The 24,769-nt window shown below is 42.8% G+C and overlaps 1 protein-coding gene across 1 annotated transcript; it reads right to left on the bottom strand.

The window, feature by feature from the left end:
• Nucleotides 1–15,779: 15,779 nt before the first annotated feature.
• Nucleotides 15,780–23,510, bottom strand: LOC121396460 (ATP synthase subunit g, mitochondrial-like). Its single transcript, XM_041571366.1, has 3 exons — nucleotides 23,364–23,510; nucleotides 21,522–21,682; nucleotides 15,780–16,286 (listed from the first exon to the last, which is right to left on the bottom strand). The coding sequence occupies exons 1-3, from the start codon at nucleotides 23,425–23,427 to the stop codon at nucleotides 16,188–16,190; spliced, it is 324 nt and encodes a 107-aa protein (XP_041427300.1). The 5' UTR covers nucleotides 23,428–23,510; the 3' UTR covers nucleotides 15,780–16,187.
• Between the last annotated feature and the right edge of the window lie 1,259 nt (nucleotides 23,511–24,769).

Consider the following 24,769-nt stretch of genomic DNA (forward strand, 5'->3'; position numbering starts at 1 on the left):
GTGATATCCCTGTAAAATCCTTATACGGGTATGTACAAGTTGGCAACCCTACGAGTATGGGACCTGTTATCCAGAATGCTTGGGACCTGGGGTTTTCTGGATAATGGATCTTTCTGTAATTTGGATCTTCATACCTCAATTCTACTAGAAAATCATGTAAACATTAAATAAACCCAATAGGGTGAATTTGCAATAACTATATCTTAGTTTGAATCAAGTACATGAAACTGCTTTATTATTACAGAGAAAAAGGAAATAATTTTAAAAAAATGGATTAGTTGAATAAAATTAAGTCTATGGGAGATGGACTTTCCGTAATTCAGAGCTTCTTGGATAATGGGTTTTCGGATAACGGATCGCCACACCTGTAATATTGAGGAGCACATTAAGAACAAATCAGGTGATTAAGCAAAATTAAATGATTGACCAAGTGTGGGAAAGAAAAGGATGGATTATATACTGCACCTGAATATCTCTCATTGTTCTTAATCAGGATGGCCTTGTTGATCTTCTCTAGGTCTTTGTAGAGGTGTTTCAGGTGGGCCTTGATGTATCTGTAGTCCTGCCAGAACTCGTTCTTAAGGTGTAATTTCCACCATTTTGTTATCTTCACGCAGTCCTTGGCCATCCACAGATCGTAGAGTGCAAACCTGATGTCAAAGGTGATCTTGTCCCTGATGCACTCGAGATAAGGGCCCGCGCGTGGATCCTCAAAATCCCTGATCTCAAAGATGTCCAGATCAGGCGAGATCCACGGTGAGGGCTAGAAAAATGTAAGAGCAAGAAAACATTGAGGTCAGGGCACACACTATGCTAAACCCTGTCAAATTTCTGTTTCGTTGTATTTACACAGAAGATATGACATGTTTAGCATTGGGTTAGCCCCCTCCTTTAACCCCTTGGATACCTTTCTCAGCAGTCAGAAAATAAAATGAGGAAATTAGCTGTGAGCACCTTTACCTTTTCATAGTGCCACTGGTAGTAAAGCCGGCTACTTGCACTCATGTCCATCTCTGAGGTCAGGGCACACACTATGCTAAACCCTGTCAAATTTCTGTTTCATTGTACAGGTATGGGACCTATTATCCAGAATGCTCGGGACCTGGGGCTTTCCGGATAACAGGTCTTTCTGTAATTTTGATTCTCACACCTTAAGACTACTAAAAAATCACGTAAACATTAAATAAACCCAAATACGCTGGTTTTGCTTCCAATAAGGATTAATTATAACTTAGTTTAGATCAAGTACAAGCTACTGTTTTATTACTATAGAGAAAAGGAAATTTGTTTTTAAAAATTTTAATTCTTTTATTATAATGGAGTCTATGGGAGACTGCCTTTCCATAATTCGGAACTTTCTGGATAACGGGTTTCCGGATAATGCATCCCATACCTGTATTTACACAGAAGATATGCCATGTTTAGCATTGGGTTAGCCCCTCCTTTAACCCCTTGGATACCTTTCTCAGCAGTCAGAAAATAAAATGAGGAAATTAGCTGTGAGCACCTTTACCTTTTCAAAGCGCCACTGGTAGTATTGCCGGCTACTTGCACTCATGCCCATCTTTGATGTTCCTGTAATATAAAATAGAGATTTGGGAAGGTTAGAATTAACGTAAAGATGTAAGACCCCCCAAATAAACACAATAAAGAGGTAAAAACAGCAGCATATTTACACCTTATTTAATAAGAACCCTTTTCATTCTGAAACTATAGTTTTAATATGGTTCCAATTAAAAACAAATGCGTACTTATGTATATAGAATGCCCCTCCCCACCAGCTCCCCATGTCCCCATTTTAAGACAATACCATCCCATTTTATTTGGTCCACAAATCAGCCCATTATTTCTGTCAGGGCCCTACTTTCCTCTGGATCAGCAGTTACACAAAAAGGTAGACCTTGGTGGGCATGTGTCTTTTTTCAGCCTCATCTACTGTGTAATACATATTACAGATGGGAACAGTGCCACCATTAGAAATCACTGGGCCCCATACAACAAAATGTTTGGGCCCCGCCCATATTTGTGCCCTAGCCCCACCCCAGATCCCGCCCACTCCACATCAGAGTTAAAAGACCACACAGACATCAGCGCTAAAAAAGTAACCCCCCCACACACAAGTTATAAAAAGCTATTGATGGTCAGGGCCCCTTTATAAGTTAAAAAAACAAAACATTGGCGCCAGGGACCCCCATACAAGTTTGTTTTAAAAAACATTGGCAGCAGGGGCCCCCTTACAAGTTAAAAAAAAATTGGGGCCCCAAAAATATTTTTTAAAATAATACATTGGTGGCCATGGGATTTAACAAAAAAACCCCACAAATTGGTGTTCAGTAGAACGGAACTCATGGCTTCAGGACTTCAACTTCGCCACCTTTCGTGACTTTGGGTCTTTTCGCCGCTTCAGGATCCTTTGGCTGTTTGGCTTTTTGTCACTTCCGCATTTTGGCTGTTCGGGAAAAATGGCCGCACGGCTCGGGCACTCTCAAGGGGGCCCGGCTCTTTCAAAAGTGCAGCACTGCAGGGCCCACCTTCATGCCCGGGCCCGGAACACTTGTCCCCCCCTGTCCCCCATGATGGTGGCCCTGGATTGGAAAATGCAGGATCCTTACCTTCCTCCAAATAACCACAATGGGTTGGGCAAGTTGTTCTTCTGCTCCTGATGAAAGTTGATAGTCTTTAAAAAGACTTTTGTGTTTCTTCTTTCTCCTTCTGCTCCTGGGAATCGATGAGAATCACTGAGAATCACTAGGAATCGCTGGGAATCACTAGGAATCACTGGAAATCACTGGGAATCACTGGGAATCGCTCGTATTTCACTTTATGGGGAGAGAAAAAGAGAGAAGAGATTGAGAACTGAACCCTCTCTGCCATATATATCTGTGTATACTGGATTTCCCTTAATAGGTTAATACTGTGCTACTGAATATGGTTGTGCCTTATAAATAACCAGTAGCACCAATCAACAGCAACTTTAATAGAATGAAGGAACTGATTGGGAGAGACAGAATTTATTGGTGAAATCAAGGGCCCTAGACACCCCTGCTAACCAAGGTTGGGTCCTGGTGACACAATGCACAAACGAATAGTTAAATGAACACTTGGAATCACCCTCATTCATTTCTATGCCAATTGCTTTCACCAGGGCTCAATTAAATTGGATTTAGAAATGAACGGGAGTGATCATTTGGGAGTGAGCATTTGATTGGCCATAAACTGAACTGGAAATCACATGGGATCAAAACATCCCAAATCCCCCTCTGTGCTATTACTGTAAAACTGTATGTTACTGGCAGGGTGTAATAGGGCTGAAGACACTGGTTCCCATTAGAGGCCCAGGTGAGTAATGGGCTCACTGGGGCTTTTCATAACCAGTCAAGCTCTGATCATTGTCCCTGCACCCATAACACAAGGCACCCTAATTATAGGCTTGTGTTACTTGTCTTTCTTCTCAGGTCCTCCCTTACCCATCATCTACTCTAATGTTGAGGCCACTAGGATGAGTTGATGAGTGGGACAGTTGGCCAATGGCAGTTGGAAAAATGGCAGTTGACAGTTACAGCTAAAGAGCAGCCGAGTAAATGGTCTAACACTTCAAAAGCTGTAACAAGTAAACAGAAATACACTTTATTCTATAACTACAAGTCAGCCACAGGGGGTGCTGGGAATTGTAGTTAAGGCACAGCTAGATAAGCACAGGTTTAGAGTCAGTGGGACAGCAAGTTCTCATGTTGTCTCACTCCCCTTAGCAATGGCACACAGGCAGATTTTGGGTACTTTGGCACCCACAAATATTAATAGTTTGGGAAGGGGCAGGGCTGCCACCAGAAACCATTTTCAAGGCCCTATCATTGATTGTCCCCTTCCTTGTAGTTGTAACCTCTTTGTACCCCCTGATGGCTTATCGCCAAAAATGCCCCCCCTTTTCCAATGAAATTGGAAAAGATGGAACTGGAAAGACAGACAGATATCTCAATGGACAATTTCATGACAAGCACCTTCCCAGACAATTTCAATAGCAGGCAATGGTGGGGCAATTTTGGAGCTTTGGCTCTAGACTAAAGTCCGGACTGGGATTTAAAAATGGCCCTGGCATTTTAGGCAGAGACTCTCACAGCCCCCCCCCAGCAGCCCAATACAAAGTGACTGTCTATGGCATCTTACAGCAGCCCCTTTGGCATTTGCCAGATCCCACAGATTGCCAGTCCGGGCCTGGCTCTAGTCCCCGCACTACTATAAATCATTTAACCCACACTGCCCAAACTATCCCCTTGTATCATTGACTTTAGCCCCCCCCCATAAGTCTGTTCCACTTACCTCTGAATCCAGAAATGAAATACTGGTCACTTGTGTCTGAGCCGTTAAGTCACCTTCCCTGGCAGCTTTCAGCCCAATTCAGTGCTGAGCTGGGAGTGATGTCATCCTCAAGTAAGGCATGATATACCAGTAATTGTCAGCCAATCACATCAGTCACACACATGTGCATTTATGAAAATACAACAAATCGACATCAAACATAAGCAGTCATAGAACCAGGGCCACCATCAGAACTCACTGGTCCTGACTGGACTCTCCCATGCCCAATGAAGGAAGGTCCTGCTGAGATCTCCTCTCTTAGCCCATCGCTACAACTCTGCTACTGGTTCTGGCTTTGAATGCTGGGAATTGTAGTTTAGCAGTGGCTAGAGAGATACAGTTATGGGATCACTGAGGCAGACAGTTAGTATCTGTTAGGGAATATGGTTTTCAGCATTTACTCTTTTGCAGCTCTTTATGTTTGATTGGAATAAATTTTCTTTGTTTCAAATGTTCTACCCCCCCTTGCATCCAGGCAGAGGCTTAAATAGACATAGAAAGGCATAGTATCCTTGAAGCTTGCACCTATTGCCACAGCCTATTGTCACTTGTCTATAGAGACTGAGACTAGAGCTGCACCCAACAAATATGCTTTAGTAGGGTGCAGCAGACCCAGCAAGGGCCTAAACATTCCTCCTATACCGTGCACCTTAACATCTCACCCCCCCCAGATTTCCAATGGAAATCCGTGTTAGAGGCTGGGGAAAAACACATTGTTTGTTGCATATTTCCACACACACACTCTCTCTCACACACACATCATAATAGAGGATATTCTGTTGCCATATGTAACATTGGACCAGAAAAATAGTGTAAAGTCAGTGAAATGTATTATGCATTAAATATTGGTGGGACCACAAAAAGTTGTATAACATATGGAAATACTTAAAATGAGGGTATGTAAAATGGAGGCTTCACTGTATGTATCTAGTTGTAAATGTGGGTACAAGTAATTTGTGTAAGATGTTTTCTTCATTGCCCCCCCCTGGAAAATCTTCTGTGGACGCCAATGCCAACATGTACTGTAGCAGGGGCTATTAGTACTGCTGGTTCTGGTTCCAAAAGAAAAGTATTTAAAACAATGGGTGACTATGGTAGCACAAAAACACTGGGTGACTATGGTAGCACAAAAATAGCTGTATAACTAGCCTTTGTGTGTAAAGTACTGTACAAAATGTGTGTTTGGGTAAAATTCTCTGTTCTCATACCACCAAGACAGGATTGGTGTTTCCATTACAACTAATATCTCTTGAAATTACCCCCTCTCTGTATTAAAATAAAGAGAGCCTTGTAGATCTGTTTATCTGTGTTCATTCGAATGACTAAAAACAGCAATAATTGTTTATCCAACCTCCAAAAAGAAAGAAAACCGTGCTCTCTACCAGCAAAGTTTTCACGAAAAATTGGGAATCCTTTGCCTTTACAAAAGTATTGCTTTTTTGCAGTGGTCTGTGACACAGGAATACCAGTGGTTTAGTTACCAAAAAAAGTTACCAATGTCTGCCAGATATTGAACTTGTATAGTAGAAAAGGGTAAGACGTTCTCAATGATGTCATGCAGCCAACTAGAACAAGAAACAAGATCCTTAATGACTGACAAAATAAACGAGATAAGTGGAGTGATGTTGAGGAAGAAGAGTTTCTTTACGGTTTATTTAGTCCATGATGTCATTATCACAATAGTGAAGTGGAAAAAAAAAGTCTCAAACATTGTATCCTACAAGGCCACCTTTTCCGATGCACTCCCCAATATAAAACCACATAAGGACCTCTGTAACTACCAGACCATTTCGCAGGGCCTCCTGTTGAGAAGAGATTGAGGAAAATTAGGGTCAGCATCATCGAAAAGTACCAGACACAAACAAAAATGTGTACACTATTTTGGTTTTATTCCTGTAAACTTTGGACCTTACTTTCCAACCTTCAGTTCACAAAAGTGCTCCTCAAGTGTGGATTTCAACAGAATTGCCCTGTTATACCATCATATAGCAAAGTCTAAGTTGCTGCTGTTCATCCCAATATGTGCAGAGATGCAGCATCAAGAGAACAGGCACATATACGTGGCCCACACACAGGGAGATCTGTTAGTTTGCAGATGTCACCAAAAGAGCGGATCTATCCCTGCTATGCCCAGATTTAGGTGAGCGATATCGGGCTGATCCGATCGTGGGCCCTACGGGCGGATCGTGGGACCGCATCAACAAACAGACGCAGCCGCAATCCGATGGGATTTTTTACCCTGCCCAATCGAGATCTGTCAGCATCTTTTTATATTGGTGGTAATACCCTATATGTGCAATATTTTATTATAAAGACATTGTGGTGCTGTTCATTATCGAATCTTAGCAGCTTTTTTTTTTTTTTTACATCTTTCATAACATTGTCTTTGCATGCGATTTACAATTTTGCCATAAAGTATTTGCCAGATGCTTTTCTACTACTTATCTGATCCGCCGTGTTTCTCTAGGAGTAGCTGCCATATTTGTGAAGCAATAGTCTGTTGGCTTTAGAACAGACTATTGCCTCTGTACGCAAAACGGTTTGTTTAGGAACTTCAAGTAACAATTACTACTACCTGTGAAAAATGATCAAACTGACCTATACAGCTTAACTTCTAATGTACATTAAAGCCTACAGGACTGATTATTAAATTCTGATGCTAGTTGTACTGGTTTCTGCTGCCATGTAGTAATTATCTGTACTCATTACTAATCAGCCTTTTATTGTGACATTTTATTCTATGGGGCAGTAACTCAGTAAGTGACAGCGGCTCAGAGCATGTGCAGTGAATCAGCAGAAAAGAAGATGAGGAGCTACTGGGGCATCTTTGGAGGCACAGATCGTCCCTGCTCAAGGGCTGTGGTTGCCTTGGGCTGGTACAGAAGCCCAAAACATAATGTACAACATTTCTACCCTATATCTTTAGCTAAGCTTTAGTTCTCATTTAAAGTAAAATAAGATGAAATCCAAAAAGTACAAAAATGGGGTTAAGTAAGAAGTTGCATGTACAGAAAGGCAGAACATCTGAAGAGAGATAGGAGACATAAGACAAAGAGAACATAAGGAAGAGAGTAGGCAGAAAGAGGCAAAGGGAATAGACAGAGAAAGGAGAAGAAATAAGAGATAAGTGGTAAATTTGTAGAAAACACATGGAATGAGAACATGAGAGTTAAACAAATTATGAAGTAATAAAAAGCAGCAGAGAAGATGTTGGAACAATCAGAAAAGAGTGAAGGTGGTAACACGTTTGTGGTTAGTAAATTTGTGCAGGACTGTCCATATGTTTGTGGACCTGTGCCACTGGTTTTATGGGCACATTATGTTATGGGAACAATATGCAATGCTGCTGTCATTTGGTCTTATTACCAACAGTGGCCCAAGCCTGACACACAATTATACCATGAGTTAACAGAATGGAGTGAGTACCTGAATCTGTCCATTGACGTTTGAATGCAGTGAATTTGCACTAGATCATGAGGCTGACCTGCACATTATCAGTCTACAAGAATGGCTTGCTGTATTGCTGCAGCAGCAATGATTATGAAAAACAAGTGTGTCTGGCTGGGCACCAAGTAACTTTATGGCACTGGTGCATCGCAACCAGGCAGCTGCATTGCCCCAAAATTATCTGTAGATTGATAGTTACAATTGTTGCTACTCTTACTTTGTCAAATTACTACCATTTTTCTACATACCATACATTTTCCAGAAGTGCTACAACACCTTTCCCTCCAGGGCAAGCCATCAGGGGGGGACAGGGGGGAGAGTTGTAGGGGGCCCCGAAGGTAAGGGGGGCCCCGGCCACACCACACTTACTTGATTAGCCGGCCCCCCCATGCTGACTTTGGGAAGGCATGGACGTTTAAGGGGCCCTGGCCATCAATTTTCTTATAATGTGTGTGGGGGGGCCCTGGCCACCAATTTTTTTTTCTCATGTGGGGTCCTAGCCACCAATATTTTTTAATGGGGGGGGCCTGGCCACAAATGTTTTTTTTATGGGGGGCCCTGACCACCAATATCTTTTTATTTTTATTAACATGTGGGAACCCTAGCCACCAATATTTTTTTTGTTTTTTACTGTGTGGTGGGGAGGGCTTGCGGTGGGCGCAGGCCAGGGGGCCCAGAAAAGTTTGTTGTATGGGGCCCTGCGATTTCTGATGGCGGTCCTGCTTCCCTCTCCCCCACCCCACACACAGAAAAAAAGACCAACATGCTTGGGCACCCACATATAGGGGCATGGGGGGCACTGGCCCCCCTGGACTTATATTTCATGCCTATCTTGCCCATGTGCATCTGTAATGGCACAGCCCGGGACCCTGAGGGAGAAGGCACTTACCCCGCCACACGATCATCAGTGTCAGACTGGGACACCAGGGGCCCACCCCAAAAACCTTAGACCAGGGGCCCACTCTCAGTACTATTATTCTTCCTTGTCTCTTTTCTTTACATAATATAATACTATCATCTATTATTCCATCTATTTAGTCGTTTTGTTCTCATAGAAATAAAGAATGACCATGAAATATGCCAAATGTTTAGCAGCATGAGGACCCACTGACACCTGGGCCCCCCGGGAGTTTTCCTGGTATCCCTGTGGGGCCAGTCGACACTGACTCTAGGTAATTACACCTGGTGAAAACATTTTTATTATCATACTCCTTTGTCTTTATGTTGAAAATGTTATGTGCTGCTCAGACACCATATGACTTCAAGTATTTATATAACGTAAATGATACACTTTGTCCCCAACTCACTACAATGTTGCTTCATTCAGTAACTGCTTAGACATCCCACTATGCTGCACAATAAAAACCGCCTAGATAGTATCTCAAAAATTAGTATATTTCTTTTTTTTAAAGGTATTGTGGTTGAGTTACAAACATGAAGTATAATGTGCAGCACTTTTGAGTAGTTAGGGGCCCCTGAAATGGTGCATTTTGGTGAAGAGAAATACCATAAAACTGTCATCTTGGGCATTCCTCTGGTCTTACCAGAACTCTGCTGTAATATGTAAGTGTATCAGTTTCATTGTTAGGAACCAAGGAGAAACATAACCAATATGACCATGTTCTGCTCTATAAGAGCCTTATCCTAACTTCTCTCCCTCCCCCTCTATATGTAATCCCTGCCAAATCCCTAGCCCAATACCCACAATAAAGATACACACAATGACTTTGTGGTTAATCTGTGTAATTCACAGCTTTATTAATAATTAGATAATCTGCACTTTTTGATCGCAAGGAAGGCAAAAAAACCTCTGAGAAGCAAATTTCCTTCACTAGAGGGAAAATTCCTTCCTGACCCCTTAAGGCGATCGGATTTGCTCCCACGATCAATGCGCCAAATAGAATCAAGGGAAGTGGAGGGGGGGAATATGGTAAGGTAAGGACTGAGGTGAAAGGATGAGAAAGAGAAGGGAATATGGCAGCATAAACAAGGGCACATTTAAGCCGCACGATGAATGCTGCATTCCTTTCCATTCCATTGGAACCCGAGCAGCCTGCAGACCCCCGCAGTTGCAGTCTGAGGGATGGAATAAAAAGGAATGCAGAGTCTACCAAGTGGCTTAAAGGAGTCCCTGTGTATAACACCATATTTTGGATAAAGGGGAGGAACCACTGGTGGAACTACAGTGGCTGAAAGCACCGCTGGTGAAAGTGCAGTGGATGAAAGGGGGCATCGCTGGTGGAATTGAGATGTCCCATAGTTACTGCTGTTTCCTGAGGATGTGGTGCCTAGACTGAGGTACATCGGTATTTGGTACCGAGGAAACTGCTGGTGGTGCTGGTATCATTTGCCGACTTGTTCCGAGGACCACCTGTAAAACCAAACAAGATAACTCAGACTACGTATTTTTTTACCTTAGCAAGTGATATCCCTGTAAAATCCTTTTACGGGTATGTACAAGTTGGCAACCCTACGAGTATGGGACCTGTTATCCAGAATGCTTGGGACCTGGGGTTTTCTGGATAATGGATCTTTCTGTAATTTGGATCTTCATACCTCAAGTCTACTAGAAAATCATGTAAACATTAAATAAACCCAATAGGGTGAATTTGCAATAACTATATCTTAGTTTGAATCAAGTACATGAAACTGCTTTATTATTACAGAGAAAAAGGAAATAATTTTAAAAAATGGATTAGTTGAATAAAATTAAGTCTATGGGAGATGGACTTTCCGTAATTCAGAGCTTCTTGATAATGGGTTTCCGGATAACGGATCCCACACCTGTAATATTGAGGAGCACATTAAGAACAAATCAGGTGATTAAGCAAAATTAAATGATTGACCAAGTGTGGGAAAGAAAAGGATGGATTATATACTGCACCTGAATATCTCTCATTGTTCTTAATCAGGATGGCCTTGTTGATCTTCTCTAGGTCTTTGTAGAGGTGTTTTCAGGTGGGCCTTGATGTATCTGTAGTCCTGCCAGAACTCGTTCTTAAGGTGTAATTTCCACCATTTTGTTATCTTCACGCAGTCCTTGGCCATCCACAGATCGTAGAGTGCAAACCTGATGTCAAAGGTGATCTTGTCCCTGATGCACTCGAGATAAGGGCCCGCGAGTGGATCCTCAAAATCCCTGATCTCAAAGATGTCCAGATCAGGCGAGATCCACGGTGAGGGCTAGAAAAATGTAAGTAGCAAGAAAACATTGAGGTCAGGGCACACACTATGCTAAACCCTGTCAAATTTCTGTTTCGTTGTATTTACACAGAAGATATGACATGTTTAGCATTGGGTTAGCCCCTCCTTTAACCCCTTGGATACCTTTCTCAGCAGTCAGAAAATAAAATGAGGAAATTAGCTGTGAGCTGTTTCATTGTACAGGTATGGGACCTATTATCCAGAATGCTCGGGACCTGGGGCTTTCCGGATAACAGGTCTTTCTGTAATTTTGATTCTCACACCTTAAGACTACTAAAAAATCACGTAAACATTAAATAAACCAAATACGCTGGTTTTGCTTCCAATAAGGATTAATTATAACTTAGTTTAGATCAAGTACAAGCTACTGTTTTATTACTATAGAGAAAAGGAAATTTGTTTTTAAAAATTTTAATTCTTTTATTATAATGGAGTCTATGGGAGACTGCCTTTCCATAATTCGGAACTTTCTGGATAACGGGTTTCCGGATAATGCATCCCATACCTGTATTTACACAGAAGATATGCCATGTTTAGCATTGGGTTAGCCCCTCCTTTAACCCCTTGGATACCTTTCTCAGCAGTCAGAAAATAAAATGAGCAAATTAGCTGTGAGCACCTTTACCTTTTCAAAGCGCCACTGGTAGTATTGCCGGCTACTTGCACTCATGCCCATCTTTGATGTTCCTGTAATATAAAATAGAGATTTGGGAAGGTTAGAATTAACGTAAAGATGTAAGACCCCCCAAATAAACACAATAAAGAGGTAAAAACAGCAGCATATTTACACCTTATTTAATAAGAACCCTTTTCATTCTGAAACTATAGTTTTAATATGGTTCCAATTAAAAACAAATGCGTACTTATGTATATAGAATGCCCCTCCCCACCAGCTCCCCATGTCCCCATTTTAAGACAATACCATCCCATTTTATTTGGTCCACAAATCAGCCCATTATTTCTGTCAGGGCCCTACTTTCCTCTGGATCAGCAGTTACACAAAAAGGTAGACCTTGGTGGGCATGTGTCTTTTTCAGCCTCATCTACTGTGTAATACATATTACAGATGGGAACAGTGCCACCATTAGAAATCACTGGGCCCCATACAACAAAATGTTTGGGCCCCGCCCATATTTGTGCCCTAGCCCCACCCCAGATCCCGCCCACTCCACATCAGAGTTAAAAGACCACACAGACATCAGCGCTAAAAAAGTAACCCCCCCACACACAAGTTATAAAAAGCTATTGATGGTCAGGGCCCCTTTATAAGTTAAAAAAACAAAACATTGGCGCCAGGGACCCCCATAAAAGTTTGTTTTAAAAAACATTGGCGGCAGGGGCCCCCTTACAAGTTAAAAAAAAAATTGGGGCCCCAAAAAATATTTTTTAAAATAATACATTGGTGGCCATGGGATTTAACAAAAAAACCCCACAAATTGGTGTTCAGTAGAACGGAACTCATGGCTTCAGGACTTCAACTTCGCCACCTTTCGTGACTTTGGGTCTTTTCGCCGCTTCAGGATCCTTTGGCTGTTTGGCTTTTTGTCACTTCCGCATTTTGGCTGTTCGGGAAAAATGGCCGCACGGCTCGGGCACTCTCAAGGGGGCCCGGCTCTTTCAAAAGTGCAGCACTGCAGGGCCCACCTTCATGCCCGGGCCCGGAACACTTGTCCCCCCCCTGTCCCCCCATGATGGTGGCCCTGGATTGGAAAATGCAGGATCCTTACCTTCCTCCAAATAACCCACAATGGGTTGGGCAAGTTGTTCTTCTGCTCCTGATGAAAGTTGATAGTCTTTAAAAAGACTTTTGTGTTTCTTCTTTCTCCTTCTGCTCCTGGGAATCGATGAGAATCACTGAGAATCACTAGGAATCGCTGGGAATCACTAGGAATCACTGGAAATCACTGGGAATCACTGGGAATCGCTCGTATTTCACTTTATGGGGAGAGAAAAAGAGAGAAGAGATTGAGAACTGAACCCTCTCTGCCATATATATCTGTGTATACTGGATTTCCCTTAATAGGTTAATACTGCGCTACTGAATATGGTTGTGCCTTATAAATAACCAGTAGCACCAATCAACAGCAACTTTAATAGAATGAAGGAACTGATTGGGAGAGACAGAATTTATTGGTGAAATCAAGGGCCCTAGACACCCCTTCTAACCAAGGTTGGGTCCTGGTGACACAATGCACAAACGAATAGTTAAATGAACACTTGGAATCACCCTCATTCATTTCTATGCCAATTGCTTTCACCAGGGCTCAATTAAATTGGATTTAGAAATGAACGGGAGTGATCATTTGGGAGTGAGCATTTGATTGGCCATAAACTGAACTGGAAATCACTTGGGGACAAAACATCCCAAACCCCCCTCTGTGCTATTACTGTAAAGCTGTATGATACTGGCAGGGTGTAATAGGGCTGAAGACACTGGTTCCCATTAGAGGCCCAGGTGAGTAATGGGCTCACTGGGGCTTTTCATAACCAGTCAAGCTCTGATCATTGTCCCTGCACCCATAACACAAGGCACCCTAATTATAGGCTTGTGTTACTTGTCTTTCTTCTCAGGTCCTCCCTTACCCATCATCTACTCTAATGTTGAGGCCACTAGGATGAGTGATGAGTGGGACAGTTGGCCAATGGCAGTTGGAAAAATGGCAGTTGACAGTTACAGCTAAAGAGCAGCAGAGTAAATGGTCTAACACTTCAAAAGCTGTAACAAGTAAACAAGAAATACACTTTATTCTATAACTACAAGTCAGCCACAGGGGGTGCTGGGAATTGTAGTTAAGGCACAGCTAGATAAGCACAGGTTTAGAGTCAGTGGGACAGCAAGTTCTCATGTTGTCTCACTCCCCTTAGCAATGGCACACAGGCAGATTTTGGGTACTTTGGCACCCACAAATATTAATAGTTTGGGAAGGGGCAGGGCTGCCACCAGAAACCATTTTCAAGGCCCTATCATTGATTGTCCCCTTCCTTGTAGTTGTACCTCTTTGTACCCCCTGATGGCTTATCGCCAAAAATGCCCCCCCCTTTTCCAATGAAATTGGAAAAGATGGAACTGGAAAGACAGACAGATATCTCCAATGGACAATTTCATGACAAGCACCTTCCCAGACAATTTCAATAGCAGGCAATGGTGGGGCAATTTTGGGAGCTTTGGCTCTAGACTAAAGTCCGGACTGGGATTTAAAAATGGCCCTGGCATTTTAGACAGAGACTCTCACAGCCCCCCCCCCAGCAGCCCAATACAAAGTGACTGTCTATGGCATCTTACAGCAGCCCCTTTGGCATTTGCCAGATCCCACAGATTGCCAGTCCGGGCCTGGCTCTAGTCCCCGCACTACTATAAATCATTTAACCCACACTGCCCAAACTATCCCCTTGTATCATTGACTTTAGCCCCCCCCCCCCATAAAGTCTGTTCCACTTACCTCTGAATCCAGAAATGAAATACTGGTCACTTGTGTCTGAGCCGTTAAGTCACCTTCCCTGGCAGCTTTCAGCCAATCAGTGCTGAGCTGGGAGTGATGTCATCCTCAAGTAAGGCATGATATACCAGTAATTGTCAGCCAATCACATCAGTCACACACATGTGCATTTATGAAAATACAACAAATAGACATCAAACATAAGCAGCCATAGAACCAGGGCCACCATCAGAACTCACTGGTCCCTGACTGGACTCTCCCATGCCCAATGAAGGAAGGTCCTGCTGAGATCTCCTCTCTTAGCCCATCAGCTACAACTCTGCTACTGGTTCTGGCTTTGAATGCTGGGAATTGTAGTTTAGCAGTGGCTAGAGAGATACAGTTATGGGATCACTGAGGCAGACAGTATTATTCTGTTGGGAATATGTTTTTTCACTTTACTCTTTTGCAGCTCTTTATGTTTGAATTGGAATAATTTTCTTGTTTCAAATTTTCTACCTCCCTAGCATCCAGGCAGAGGCTTAAATAGACATAGAAAGGCATAGTATCCCTTGAAGCTTGCAGCCTATTGCCACAGCCTATTGACACTTGTCTATAGAGACTGAGACTAGAGCTGCACCCAACAAATATGCTTTAGTAGGGTGCAGCAGACCCAGCAAGGGCCTAAACATTCCTCCTATACCGTGCACCTTAACATCTCACCCCCCCCAGATTTCCAATGGAAATCCGTGTTAGAGGCTGGGGAAAAACACATTGTTTGTTGCATATTTCCACACACACACTCTCTCTCACACACACATCATAATAGAGGATATTCTGTTGCCATATGTAACATTGGACCAGAAAAATAGTGTAAAGTCAGTGAAATGTATTATGCATTAAATATTGGTGGGACCACAAAAAGTTGTATAACATATGGAAATACTTAAAATGAGGGTATGTAAAATGGAGGCTTCACTGTATGTATCTAGTTGTAAATGTGGGTACAAGTAATTTGTGTAAGATGTTTTCTTCATTGCCCCCCCCTGGAAAATCTTCTGTGGACGCCAATGCCAACATGTACTGTAGCAGGGGCTATTAGTACTGCTGGTTCTGGTTCCAAAAGAAAAGTATTTAAAACAATGGGTGACTATGGTAGCACAAAAACACTGGGTGACTATGGTAGCACAAAAATAGCTGTATAACTAGCCTTTGTGTGTAAAGTACTGTACAAAATGTGTGTTTGGGTAAAATTCTCTGTTCTCATACCACCAAGACAGGATTGGTGTTTCCATTACAACTAATATCTCTTGAAATTACCCCCTCTCTGTATTAAAATAAAGAGAGCCTTGTAGATCTGTTTATCTGTGTTCATTCGAATGACTAAAAACAGCAATAATTGTTTATCCAACCTCCAAAAAGAAAGAAAACCGTGCTCTCTACCAGCAAAGTTTTCACGAAAAATTGGGAATCCTTTGCCTTTACAAAAGTATTGCTTTTTTGCAGTGGTCTGTGACACAGGAATACCATTGGTTTAGTTACCAAAAAAAGTTACCAATGTCTGCCAGATATTGAACTTGTATAGTAGAAAAGGGTAAGACGTTCTCAATGATGTCATGCAGCCAACTAGAACAAGAAACAAGATCCTTAATGACTGACAAAATAAACGAGATAAGTGGAGTGATGTTGAGGAAGAAGAGTTTCTTTACGGTTTATTTAGTCCATGATGTCATTATCACAATAGTGAAGTGGAAAAAAAAAGTCTCAAACATTGTATCCTACAAGGCCACCTTTTCCGATGCACTCCCCAATATAAAACCACATAAGGACCTCTGTAACTACCAGACCATTTCGCAGGGCCTCCTGTTGAGAAGAGATTGAGGAAAATTAGGGTCAGCATCATCGAAAAGTACCAGACACAAACAAAAATGTGTACACTATTTTGGTTTTATTCCTGTAAACTTTGGACCTTACTTTCCAACCTTCAGTTCACAAAAGTGCTCCTCAAGTGTGGATTTCAACAGAATTGCCCTGTTATACCATCATATAGCAAAGTCTAAGTTGCTGCTGTTCATCCCAATATGTGCAGAGATGCAGCATCAAGAGAACAGGCACATATACGTGGCCCACACACAGGGAGATCTGTTAGTTTTTTTTTAAAGGTTGATTTTTATTGCATTTTACAACAGAACAAAAATTAGAAGGAAAGAAAGTTAGGTAGAAAAGGAGGAAAGAAGAAAGGACAGGGGAGAAGAGAAGTGGCTGAAATCATCGGTCAGTCGAGGTGGCTGGCGACTCAAGCCATGTATTCCAAATATTCTCTAATTTTTTAGGACATCCACGTGCTAAGTAAGTGAGCTTGTACAGTTCCAATTGTGAATTAATCAGTCCAATCCATCTATTCAGAGTCGGTGGCGAAGGGCCCATCCAGTGAAGGGCAACAACTTTTTTTGCGTAAAAGAAAAGCAACCGCATCAGACACCTAGTGCTTACTCTAGGAACCACGGAGTCAAGAAGACCCAAAAGACAGGTAGCCGGGTTAAGTATCTGGGGAAGCTCCAGTTCGGTAGCCATAAAGTTCACAATTGCCCTCCAGTATCTAAGTATCACCGGGCAATCCCACAGTAGATGTATAAAAGTAGCAACAGGGGCACCACACCTTGGGCAACCAGGCGAGGCCAACCTTCCCATTGTAAATAGTTTCTGGGGAGTGAGGTATGTTTGATGTATAATCCTAAACTGTATAAGCCTATCTCTCACACTCACCAACGGCACATATAAATTGTCTATGATTTCTTCCCAATCATCTGGGTCAACACGAACCCCACTACTCTCCCACTTATATTTCACCCTGGGTCTGGGATCATATCTGTTAGAAATTAAGTGCTTATAGGTATTAGATAATAGCTTGACCTTAGTGGGCTGGGCTATCAATTGTTCTATCCCTGTACATTGTAGATGTAGGGGGGGGGTTGGGAACTGTGCTGAGCAAAGATGGCTAATCTGGTTGTATCGGAATTCAGACAGGTCAGGCAGAGAGAGAATCTGGCGCAATTGAGGGAGTGTGTGAAGAGTCCCATCTGTGTATACTTGTGATAGCCGCTTCAGACCAAATTTAGTCCACGTCCCCACTTCTGAGAAGGCAGCTAGGTGCGAATAGTTACTATTACCCCATAAAGGCGAGTCTGGAGACAGAGAGGTATCAGCTTTTGTGGTTTGCACAATTGCATCCCAGGCTCTCTTAGCGGCATCCATTACAGGCAATAAAGGGCCAAGATCCTTTCGGGTTCTATATAAAGCATTGTGCAAACTTTCCACAGAGGTAAGATACAGCGCCTCAATTATGGATGCCTGGTTATCAGCGTCAAACACTTTCCAACCAGCTGCATGCGAGGCCTGGGAGGCAAGATAGTATAGTTCATAATTGGGAGAGGTCAGTCCTAGATGAGCTCGTGGAGCATTGAGGGTGGCTCTGGACAGTGTGGGCGTTTTGTTTCCCCAAATAAATTCAGATTGTGTTCGATCAATATCAAGCAATGCTTTCTTGGGTATGTGGCAGGGGGTATTACTCAGTATATAAAGAAATTTAGGAAGATAAATCATTTTGCAAATATTAATTCTTCCAATTAGCGTGAGAGGGAGTTTGGTCCAGTGTGCAAGCGTGTCCCTAAATTTGCGATGTAAGGAGCATAAGTTATGCTGCAAAAATAATGTCGGATCTTTATGCACTGTTATCCCTAGGTACTTAAAATTGTCCGTCACCTTAAGGTTACAGTCCGGGGCCATCTCTATCGGGAGTTGTCCGTCAAGGGGGAATAGTAGGGACTTGTCCCAGTTAATTTGGAGGCCCGAGAACGAACCAAATTGTTTGACAATCCCAAGCACAGAAGTGAGTGATTCGTGTGGGTCTGCTAAGTACAGGAGCGTATCATCTGCATACAATGAGATCTTCTCTTCAATTGTTTTGTAGATGAGACCCCGGACCCGGGGAGAGTGCCTAATTGCTATGGCCATAGGTTCAATTGCCAGCGCAAATATGAGCGGGGAGAGGGGGCACCCCTGACGAGTACCTCTGGTAAGGCAAAATGGTATAGAAGTAATGCCATTAACCCTGATGGATGCCTTTGGTTCACTGTACATCAACTTAAGCCATTTTATAAAGCAAGGGCCAAAACCCATTCTAGTCACAACCTCCCATAAATAGGGCCATTCCACTGAGTCAAATGCCTTAGCCGTGTCCAACGAAACCACCAGCCTGGAACCCACATTTTCATGATTTAGTTGTAAGTTAAGAAACAAACGTCTCAGGTTAAAGCTGGTTGATTTAGAAGGCATAAAGCCGGTCTGATCTGGTTCCACTACCGTAGTTACCACTTTAACAAGACGCTTAGCTAAGACTTTTGCAAGAATTTTAACTTCCATGTTGAGTAGTGAGATAGGTCTATAAGAGGAACACAGCGTGGGGTCCTTCCCCGGTTTGGGGATCACTACAATTGTCGCGTCTGAGAACGTTTTAGGGAGAGAAAAACTTTCAAAGGCATACATCAGGGTTTCATGCAATTTGGGGACTATTTCACGCAAATGAATACGGTACCACTCTATAACAAAGCCATCCGGACCTGGGGATTTGCCAGAGGGGAAGGATAAAATGGCCTCTGCAATCTCAAGAGGAGAAATCGGGGAGTCCATGTACCTCGCCTGCTGAGGTGAAATATTTGGAATGGGGATCCTATTAAGATAATCATGAAGATCATCAGTGGAATAATGCGCAGTAGAGGTGTAGAGAGAGGAGTAAAATTTACTGAATTCCAAGGCTATGTCAGATGGGGAGGTCAACATGGCCCCTGTTGAGGATAGTATCCTGGGAATAGCAGAAGTACCATTAGGGGGATTGGCCAGGAAAGCTAAGGGTTTGCCATTTTTATCACCATATGCAAATGTAGTGCTGGTGGCGTGTAGAAGTTGCTTTTTAGTCAGTTCTAACCTATGCAAATTGAGACGCCGAAGAGCAGCAGCAAATTCCCCATGCGTCCGTGGCGAGGGATTGTCAATATATACAGATTCGGTTTGGGTAACTGCTGATTCTAGGAGTTGTAGAGACTCTTTAGTAGTGTTTCTAGCCCTGGCAACTGCAGCCATCAGAGTACCACGAGAGACTGCCTTAAAAGCCTCCCAGGCAGTCGAGGGATTCACAGAACCATGATTTACACTCCAATACTGCGTGACAGAGTCAGTGGATTCCCCTACCACGCTAGGGACCTTCAGCCAGTAAGGGCTCAGCCTCCAAGTCCTATGTGCAGGGTCTGAGAGGAGGTCCAGTGAAAGAAGTAAAGGGGCATGGTCTGAGATTCCCCGTGGTAAATACCCAATCTCTCTAACTTTGGGGAGTAGGTCCGAAGTAACCAGTGCCAGGTCTATGCGGGACAACGACTGATATGAGGTGGAATAACAGGAGAATTGCCTGCGCTCAGGATATTTCCAGCGCCATACATCAACCAAATTGTACGCCTGGGCCCAATCCGCAAGTTTAGAGGTGGTTGCTGAAGGGGCGGATAATCTATCCAATAGAGGATTGCAGCAACTATTAAAGTCACCCATGATACACACCGGGGCTGGGGGCAACTGCAACAGTGTCTGATACAGGTCATGAAGCACTGTCTCCGTAAACGGGGGAGGGATGTAAATATTAGCTATGAGGATGGGAAAGCCAGCTATAACACACGCCAATACTTGATACCTGCCCGCTCTGTCCGAACGCACCTCCAAGAGGTCAAATGGGAAACCTTTCCTAACTAGGACCGATGTGCCCCTGGCATAAGTTGAATATGTAGTATGATGAACATAAGCCACCCATGGTTTTCGAAGAGCTAGGACCCGGTTCCCAACCAAGTGGGTCTCCTGAAGTAGTAGAATGTGGGGGGCATAAGACTTCACATAGTTGAAAACCAATGCCCGCTTCACTTTATCATTTAGGCCCCGAACATTCCAAGATATTAACTTAACCGTAGCCATGAGGTATTGTGCAAAAGGGGATGGGTACTCACTTGACCATGAACATACTCCAGGTGTCCGGACACCCTACGACTCATGAACCCGCCATACACACACATTGTCATCCAGCCAGCGAAGGAAAGAGAAGAAGGAAAAAAAGACCGAAGGAAGGGGAGATCTGTTAGTTTGCAGATGTCACCAAAAGAGCGGATCTATCCCTGCTATGCCCAGATTTAGGTGAGCGATATCGGGCTGATCCGATCGTGGGCCCTACGGGCGGATCGTGGGACCGCATCAACAAACAGACGCAGCCGCAATCCGATGGGATTTTTTACCCTTCCCAATCGAGATCTGTCAGCATCTTTTTATATTGGTGGTAATACCCTATAAGTGTGCAATAAAGGCATTTTTATTATAACAAGACATTGTGGTGCTGTTCATATCGAATCTTAGCAGCTTTTATTGCCCCTTTAGTCCAACAAAGGAATTTGGTGATCAGCAAACTTTTTTTTTTTTTTTTTACATCTTTCATAACATTGTCTTTGCATGCGATTTACAATTTTGCCATAAGTATTTGCCAGATGCTTTTCTACTACTTATCTGATCCGCCGTGTTTCTCTAGGAGTAGCTGCCATATTTGTGAAGCAATAGTCTGTTGGCTTTAGAACAGACTATTGCCTCTGTACGCAAAACGGTTTGTTTAGGAACTTCAAGTAACAATTACTACTACCTGTGAAAAATTATCAAACTGACCTATACAGCTTAACTTCTAATGTACATTAAAGGGGTCCTATCATCGGAAAACATGTTTTTTTCAAAACGCATCAGTTAATAGTGCTGCTCCAGCAGACTTCTGCACTGAAATCAATTTCTCAAAAGAGCAAACAGATTTTTTTTTTTATTCAATTTTGGAATCTGAAATGGGGCTAGATATATTGTCAGTTTCCCAGCTGCCCCAGTCATGTGACTTGAAGAGTAGTTTTTTATTGTCAGTATCCTTTTAGGCAAAATATGCATATATGCACAGGACGCATAACACAATATGTGAAAGTGTAAAAGAGGAGTTTTTTTCATTGATCAAGATATCATCCCTCCCATATTTCTTACCCTAACAGTGAGCTCAGACAGGCGGCCACTTTGGAAAGACTTGGCCAGACCAATTATGCTCTCAATGGCTTTTGGGATCTCTGCAGGACTTGGAGGGGCGAGCTCAACTCTGGCATAGTACCAGAATGTAGCAAGGCGTGGACGGGAGTAGCCGACAGCAGCTGCAAGACAGAGAAGCAATTTTTTAATAGAATATTTTACTAATCATAAATGTATTCAATCCATCAATTCAGTTTCTTTATAGTACAAGCAGGAACAAAAACAGTTAGTGGATGTGACACCTACTTACAGAGATTTGTAGATGTATACATTACTTTAAAAGATTTTTAAGTTTAAAAAATTGCATGACTGCCATCATGAAAATAGACATGCTGTAAAGTTCCCTTACCTAAAAAAATTATATAAATCTCACTGGGGTTGGTAATTCAGGTCCTACTGCTGCCTCAGATGCTCAAGTACTCAAATCAGTCTTCTACCCTACTACTCTCCCCACTTGTGCAGCTAGAATCACTCAAGCAAGTAAACATTGTGCCTAAGGCTAAGAGACAGATATTGGCCAAAATGCGTTCATATGCATTTCTGTGCAGAAATCTGCTCCATGATCCTACACCCTAGTCAATACAATGGCTCCGGGTGCAAATACATGAGAGGGCTGATGCAAGCACAAGGGTTAATTATCCAGAGGCTGAAAATCAGCCCATGTGTCATCAGCCTAAGCATGACATCACTGTTAGGCACAATGTATACTATAGTGATGTGAGGGTCACGGTTTTCCTAACCCACCCTGCTGCCGCCCGCGCTTCCGGGGTCCTTTTATAGACCCGCGCCGCCGATGACGTCATAATGACGTCACAAAAGGGACGGGGCGAGCAGATGCGAGACTATAAAACCGGAAGTCGGAGGCTGGCATTTGAAGGTGGCGGGTGGGGAGAGCAGGAGAAGAGCTCAACCCGCCCGCAAGGAGCAGTTCGTGGTCGACCCGAACCCGCCCGACCCGCGGGTATCGGGTTGGCCGCACATCACTAGTATACTAGGTTTCAATTGGATTTGATCTGGCTTTGCTGAGAAGGAAGAGTTGCCGAAGGAAGCAGAAAGAACTGGATTGTTGATCTTTTTAAAAGGGTTGCTCACCTTCCAAACAATTTCTTCAGTTCAGTTGATTTCAGACTCCACAATAAAGACTTTTTCTATAGGTTACCATTTCCTGTCAGTGCAATTTTTTAAAAAAAAATTTGTAATATATGATGTAATAAGCAACTTTTCACACTACATACATATTTTTCCCATTTTTCACTTCCGTTTGTGTCCTCTGGTTCTGACCCCTGAAATGGGATATACCTGGGAAGCCAATATTTAAAAAGCTCTGAAATATGGCATAGCCATTTCACACAGTGCACTATTTCTACAACCTTGTGTTAATGGTTGGCCTACAAAATAACTGATCTCAAGTCTATTAATGGCAATTCAATCCTGTTTTTTTAGTAGTTTAAGGGCATGATACTCCAAAGTACAGAAAAACCCTAGACCGGTATAGGACCCCTTATCCAGAAACTCATTATCTATATATAGCTCCACATTCTACGGAGTGTTTGGGGAAAGAGGAGAGGGATCAGTACCAGGGACTCCTGATTAGAATATATTGTAATTCTCTTAAGTTATTTAACATTTAAATGTTTATTTTGGAAATAGATGTTCTTTTTATTATGTGTATAGTGTTTTAATCACGATATAGTTAACAAGGCTGCCACGTTAAGACCATGCCTCCTGCAGAACAGGAATAAGCCCGATGTATAAAGCCTATATGACAACGTTCTCTTTAACTCGCCGACCGTACGTTCTTACCGCCAACAAGCTGAGGGGTCTTTGTTTTTACAGCCTTTACAAGCCTTTGAGCTGCCTGAGCCATGATGAACGTTTTATGGCATGCGGCAAATCCCGTCGTATAACTGGATGACTGACCTCCTTCTGCCGGGTACTAGAGACAAGGTATTGCAAATAGCGCCGCCCAATGTCACCCTCCCAGAACCAACAAGACTAAACCATTGCTGTAAAGACCGCCCGAGCCAATCACTATGAAGGAGAATTTACAGCCAGAAGAAGATAAACAGTGTTTGTTAATGTTTCCCATTGGCAGTTTCGTTCATTTACTAACGTGATTGCGCTGCCATAAAATCGTACCACCAATAATAAGTGAAGTGCCATCTGTCTAAGTAAATTAAAGTACTAAATTGATTTGTTGCTGATGTTAATTGATTGTTGTAATGTAGGACCTCTGTGTTAAAGGGGTGGTTCACCTTTGTTATAGAATGGTCAATTCTAAGCAACTTTTCAATTGGTCCTCATTATTTATTTTTCATAGTTATTGAACGGTTTGCCTTCTTCTTCTTCTGACTCTTTCCAGCTTTCAAATGGGGGTCACTGACACCATCTAAAAACAAATACAAATGTATTGTTATTGCTACTTTTTATTACTCGTCTTTCTATCCAGGCGCCTCCTGTTCATATTCCAGTCTCTTATTCAAATCAGTGTATGGTTGCTAGGGTAATTTGGACCCTAGCAACCAAACTACTGAAATGGCAAACTGGAGAGCTGCTGTATAAAAAGCTAAATAACTCAAAAACCACAAATAACAAAACATGAAAACCAATTGTCTCAGAATATCACTTTCTACATCATACTAACAGTTACTTTAAAGGTGAACAGCACCTTTAAGTAGTAGTGACATATCTAGCACTTTACAGAGGAAACCCACATAGAGAAAGGGAGAGAGTACAGACTCCTTGCAGATAGTGCCCAGTGCAGGGTCAGAACTAGAGGAATACAGAAGAGATGTGCAGGGGCGTAACTAGAGAGGAAGCAGACCCTGCGACTGCAAGGGGCCCAGGAGATATAGGGACCTCATGAGACACTAATTCATAAACAGTTTTAATAGATATTGGTAAAGCAAGTCCATCTATAGACGTTTTGGTGTCCTGAAAAATTATTTGCTGTGGGGCCCAGTAATATCTAGTTACTCCACTGGGCATGTGCCTAACTGTGGGGGGCACCTACTTTCCCTTAGTTTCGGCCAGTCTGAATCTGTGGGTCCAGGTGGGGGGTAGGGTGGTGTGCATGCTGAGGGCAGTGTTGTGTACGCCCTGGGGAGTGGGGTTATATTGGGACTCAGTGGCACTTGCCTTGGGTGCCTTGAAGCTTAGGCCCAGCACTGCCTGGATGAAATAAGACCTAGGACCCCAAGGCAGCAGTG

The sequence above is a fragment of the Xenopus laevis genome, chromosome 7S (genome assembly GCF_017654675.1).
Source record: "Xenopus laevis strain J_2021 chromosome 7S, Xenopus_laevis_v10.1, whole genome shotgun sequence".
In the NCBI taxonomy this organism is placed as follows: Eukaryota; Metazoa; Chordata; class Amphibia; order Anura; family Pipidae; genus Xenopus; species Xenopus laevis.

What these genes read in the sequence shown, in the direction of transcription:
- LOC121396460 (XM_041571366.1), bottom strand. Translation starts at nt 23,427, where the DNA reads ATGGCTCAGGCAGCTCAAAGGCTTGTAAAGGCTGTAAAAACAAAGACC. An exon ending in GACCCCTCAGCTTGTTGGCG is followed by an intron (nt 21,683 to 23,363) that starts GTAAGAACGTAC and finishes TCTGTCTTGCAG; the next exon opens with CTGCTGTCGGCTACTCCCGT. An exon ending in TGTCTGAGCTCACTGTTAGG is followed by an intron (nt 16,287 to 21,521) that starts GTAAGAAATATG and finishes TCTTCTCAACAG; the next exon opens with GAGGCCCTGCGAAATGGTCT.